The sequence below is a fragment of the Poecilia reticulata genome, linkage group LG15 (genome assembly GCF_000633615.1).
Source record: "Poecilia reticulata strain Guanapo linkage group LG15, Guppy_female_1.0+MT, whole genome shotgun sequence".
Taxonomy (NCBI): Eukaryota; Metazoa; Chordata; class Actinopteri; order Cyprinodontiformes; family Poeciliidae; genus Poecilia; species Poecilia reticulata.
The window spans coordinates 23,069,116-23,074,423 of NC_024345.1; the positions used below are offsets into that span (position 1 = coordinate 23,069,116).

General features: G+C 44.7%; 1 protein-coding gene across 1 annotated transcript in view; it reads right to left on the reverse strand.

Annotated features, from left to right (window-relative positions):
* Positions 1 to 220: 220 nt before the first annotated feature.
* The window catches only part of btaf1 (BTAF1 RNA polymerase II, B-TFIID transcription factor-associated), a 30,013-nt gene continuing 24,925 nt past the window's right edge, over positions 221 to 5,308 (reverse strand). The window contains exons 32-37 of the mRNA XM_017308826.1: positions 4,900 to 5,034; positions 3,905 to 4,057; positions 3,613 to 3,824; positions 2,941 to 3,100; positions 1,908 to 2,078; positions 221 to 1,026 (exon numbers count right to left, since the gene is read on the reverse strand). Of these exons, the coding sequence (XP_017164315.1) occupies positions 877 to 1,026; positions 1,908 to 2,078; positions 2,941 to 3,100; positions 3,613 to 3,824; positions 3,905 to 4,057; positions 4,900 to 5,034 (981 nt within the window). The 3' untranslated portion in view covers positions 221 to 876. The remainder of the gene's footprint in view (positions 1,027 to 1,907; positions 2,079 to 2,940; positions 3,101 to 3,612; positions 3,825 to 3,904; positions 4,058 to 4,899; positions 5,035 to 5,308) is intronic.

Below are 5,308 nucleotides of genomic sequence, written 5' to 3' on the forward strand. Positions count from 1 at the left end.
GCTGAGGGAGGAGAGTCCTCTGCATTTGATGAAAACCTCTTGAAATTAAATGTCTTTTCACCTTGATTTGGCACAGATAAACCTGATTTGATTAGTAAAATAATATTTAAGCACGTCTATAATCTCTGTAAAAGACCATATGAAAACTCCTGGCGGGCCGGATTTGGCCCGCGGGCCTCGAGTTTGACATGGCATTCACAAACAGAAAAGAAGGGCAACATTCAAGGTTTTCAGAATTTATTACAATTCCACTATCATAAAGAAAAAGCAGCAGTTGGAGAAATATGTACAAGTCTACAGTTCCTTTTTAAAACACTTTGGGCCAAGTTTTCAGGTACCAGTCTGGGCTCGGCGCCGCGGCTCGTCACAGCCACCTGGGTTCCCTTTGTGATCCAAACTGTGGGGGTTTCCATCAGTCAGAGAAGAGCTGACAGGCAGGGCTCAGTTTAAGACTTTGTGACATGTTGCACAAGCAGCTAACACTGAATATCCTCTGGAAGGTGAAGTGCGAAGAGAGCGAGTTCCTGCTGCCACGGATATAAATTAGAGCTATAATTATTATACATGTGCTTGAAAGGTGAGAGCAGCACCCACTGACGACGACGCAATTCAACACTGGAGATGTTTGTCGCTTGCTCTGGTTTACTGGTCTGTGACGGTCGGGTTCAAAAAGTTCTGGAAGAGGACCGAGTCTTGGAGCAGCTCTGTTCCTCCAGACCTTTCAAATTAAGAGCATTAAAATGTACAAACAGTTCCTGATCTGGTTGTGTTTGACTTCTACTGTAACCCTGATCCATTTTTATTATTTTCCCCTCCTGGCCAGGTCAGGCCAGGTCCTGCTTGGCCTGCAGATGACTGAACGGAGTCCTAACAGTGCTAGTGCAACGAGTTCATGAAGCTGTCCAGGTTGTACTCCGAGTCGTACTGCTGCTGGTCCCACAGTTCCCCAAGACCGTCCAACACCGACTTTATGGACGCCTTTCCTGAGGTCGATGACGAATGCTCTCCTTTGTCACTCTTGTCGTCCTGAAATCATCCAGAAACAAAACCAAAAGGATTAATTAGTTCAAATAGCTTGATAATATTCATCTGGACACTCAAGAGACAAACCGGGGAAAGAAACTGTCTTGTTTTTGAAAACAGTTTCTGTAGCATCTATCTGAAGGTAAAAGTCGAAACAGTTCATGTCCAGAATATGCGGGATCTGCAGATCCCGCATATTCTGGTCATAGAGAGACTTCATAGAGAAGTCTCTCTATGACAGACTGTAGACGTCTCATGCCTACAGTCGAGTTAAAATGAGGTCCCTAAAAACAGGAAGAGTATCCAGAAAGGTTCCCTAAAAGTAGCAGTATGTCATAATTTCACTCCAGTAAAGTAAAACAAGACAAGGATGAATTAGTCCAAACAAGATTGTATTAATCTGGACAGTCTATGTCCAGTTTCTCTCTTTCACCAGAGAGAAACTGGGGAAAGAAACCGTCTTGTTTTTGCACACAGAGCTCTGCAGCGTTAATCTGAAGGTTAAAATCTCAACAGTTAATGTCCAGAATATGCTGGATCTGCAGAGACGCGTCAAAAGTCTCACTTTCTACTCTCGTGGAACAAATTAACTCAATTTCTTCAGCTGTTGATGCGATGCATGGCTGTAATAAACACAAAGTAGAGGACTACACATCTCAGAAAATAGAGTCATCTTCTCCAAGCTAGAGGATCAGACCAAGAAATTTGGATCTTCATGCCTCTGGTAAGGCACAGACCACAACCAGTGGATGGCAGCGTTGTACCGATCAGCCCGGAGCGACCGGCCACTCCGGGCTGACAGGCCTCCACGCCGGAGGTTTGGACTGTGATTCGCTACATCACATCAGAACTAATTCAGCAAATGTGTTTCCATCTCCAGTCACCTTGTCCAGAGTGAAGAGGTTGAGCAGCTGGTCTGTGCCCATGCTCTGCATGCTGGTGTTCTCCTGGTTGATGATGGTGTTGGCGATGCTCATCTTGAATTTCTGCAGTCCCATGATCTTCTCCTCCAGCGTGCCTCGCGTGATCAGCCTGTAAACGTTCACCACCCGTTTCTGCACAACACAGGCGACAGGAAGTAGAAGGTGAGCATTAGAGGTGACCCGTCATCAGGTCAGGACAGGTCAAAGGGCGAAACAAAACATGTTCTTTACAATCCATCCATCCATTTTCTTTACACCCTTGTCCCTCAGTGGGGTCAGGAGGTGCTGGTGCCTCTCCAGCTAACGTTCCGGGTGAGAGGAGGGGTCACCCTGGACAGGTCGCCAGTCTGTCGCAGGGCAACACAGAGACACAGGACAAACAACCACACACACTCACACCTAGGGGCAATTTAGACAGACCAATTAACCTGACAGTCATGTTTTTGGACTGTGGGAGGAAACCGGATAACCCGGAGAAAACCCACCATGCACAGGGAGAACATGCAAACTCGTTCTTTACAATCTCTGCACGAAATCAATCTTAGAGAATGAGATTTTAGCTGTTTTAGGGCATCTTGTCACTTTAAATCCAAATAAGAAGCCGCTGACCACGCTCCCCGACTCAACATTTACACTCACACCTAAAAATGTCTGCAAACATATGAAATTATACAACCACACAACTGTGAAAAGCAGAAGTGGAGCCTCCTGCACAAACAAAGACTTCAGCAAGTGGCTCTGAATGGTAACACTCGTCTTTTCCAGCAGCCACTGTACATCGCATACAGCCGTAAAGCCAGCTGACCAAACATACTGGAGCCCAGCTTATGTTGCTAGGCAACATTAACTTATTGTTAAAAAACGGCTGGATGTTTTTTTTTTTTTTAAGAGCCTAGGAGGTTTTTAGAAGCGGTAGAAACCGAAATGGAAGTACAAATGCCACGTCTCTCCCCTTCCTGATTTTCCATGAGGTCAAAGCGTCCCGCAGCAGTACCTGTCCTATTCTATGGGCGCGGTCCATGGCCTGCAGGTCCCTCATGGGGTTCCAGTCGTGCTCGACAAACACCACAGTGTCTGCGCCGGTGAGGTTCAAACCCAGACCACCTACATGGGTGGTGAGCAGCAACACATCAATGGAGGGATCGTTGTTAAACCTGAGGAACAGAAAAGACGACGAAGATCAGCCTTAGTTATAAACTCATCAACAAACTGAGGATGGGTTCCTCTACTTCTAGTGATGTAATTTAGCATAAAATGTGTGTCAATCTTATTTTCATTTTGGGTCATATCAAGATCATGAAACAGTCCCTAATTTTTTGCAATGAAAATCTAATTTTCTGGTGCCAATTTAGAAACATTTGCACTTCTGTATGATGTTAAATGTGACTTTTTGTTAGTAGCCACTTTGACCACGGACTGTAATTTGACTTCAAGTAATGCTGAGGCAGCAGTGTTGTAAAATTAAGAAAAACTGCCACCTAGAGGTGGGAGTTAGAATCACTTAAACATGATGTTTGACAATTTTTAAGGGAAATCTGTGTTGATTTTGTTTGGATTTTTGCAGAATTGTGAAAAACTGGAAGCACTGATTGATAAAAAGGCCACATAAAAAGCTGCTGCAGGCCAGATTTGGCCCCAGAGCCTCATGTTTGACACAGTGGCGTACCTGGAGACGATGGAGTGGCGCTGGCCGGCCGGCACGCTGCCGTCCAGCCGCAAGTAGGTGACGGTGGGCAGTTTGGGCTTCAGCAAGTCGTGCTCCACGATGTCCAGCATGCTCTTCAGCTGACAGAAGATGAGGACGCGATGCTGCGCCACCACCGCCTCCGTCCCGCCTTCCGCTCCTCCGCCGCCGCCAAGACCGCAATCTAGCAGCAGCTGGAGAGCGAGAGCACATCAGAACCGCACCAGCATAAAAACACAAAAACAAAACATGCAAAGGCGCCTCAGTACTCTACCTGTTTGAGAGCAGAGAGCTTCGGCGCATGCTGAATGTCGCGCAGGTTGGAGTTCTGACACGCCAGCTGCTCAGTGATGCGTTTGTACTCCGGATGCTGCGGCGTCAGAACCAGGTTCGGGTGGTTGCAGAGCTTCCGCAGGTACTGCAGCGCCTGAAGGACAGGAGGTCGGGTTACAGCGCAGGACAACAGAAAGCAACACAATGCAGCAGCCAAATCAAATCTGGAGCAGAAGGAAAATAATGGTGGCGATTTGGACTTAAAATTTCACTGCAGTATTTTATGGTATGATAAACGTGACGATAACCAATTACTGCTTATTTTTAGGCTGTTTTTTTATTTTATTTTATTGTTTTTTATGGCTTCATGACAGCAACCGTAGTCACACATTTACAAACATTGCACTTGAAAAATATTCCCACTTCTTCAGGACACCAGTCACAAAAATAATTGATTTGCATCACTAATCACATATCGACAAATTTATTGATACTTTCATAGGATGACATAGTAAATCTAACAATCCTGACAACGCGGACAGTTTTGAAATCATTTTATTGTGAAAGTAATAAATCAAAATTCTTATGACAATAAATGATAAATACGATTAATTCCCAAACTTAAAGGAAAATAATTTTTGTAGCGTAATGATCTGAAAAGGATGAAAATCTTTGCAAGAAAAATAATGGAAAGGATCAGGCAAAGAGCGTCTGACGCTGCAAGACTTGAGCGTCAAAGTTCAAATTCTTAATTAAATTTTAATCTGGACTTTGACTAGACCACTCTCGCATACAAAATGTTTTAAAGTTTGGGTTTATATTCAGGTTGGTGAACTTCTACTCCAATGTTTCCTCTGCCTACATCCCCCAGGATGCCGTGCGGTTCTGGACCAGATTCCAGTGAAATGATCAAATCCTATAAAAACGTTTCTATTGATATTGATCATGTGTCTATTACGATAAACAAACATAAGTTTGCATAAAAAGTGTCGGTACCTGGAAGACGTGACCCGTAGCCTTCAGCTTGGGCTTCTCCTCTTCCTCACTGGAGGCTGCAGAGATGCTGTCCTCCACGCTGGCCTTGGCTCGAGACTTTGCAAAGTCTTCGTAGAGCTGAACCTGAGAGAGCATTCAGGGTTCAACAGATCAGAGAAGAGAACAAAAAGAAAAACCGACTTTTTACATGTTGAGCATTTAGACGGCAACAGGATGAAGAACTTCAGAGAAAACAAATCCAGGTGAAGAAATGTTAGTGTGTTGAGAAGAGCCAGACATCTGAACACAGCCTTCAAACTGATTCCTGCTAAAAAAAGGAAGGCAAGAAAAGGAAAGAAGGTTAGTTGAAAGGAAGGACAGAAAGACAGAAGGAAAGAAGTCAGGAAGGAAGGAAAGGAAAGAAGGTTGG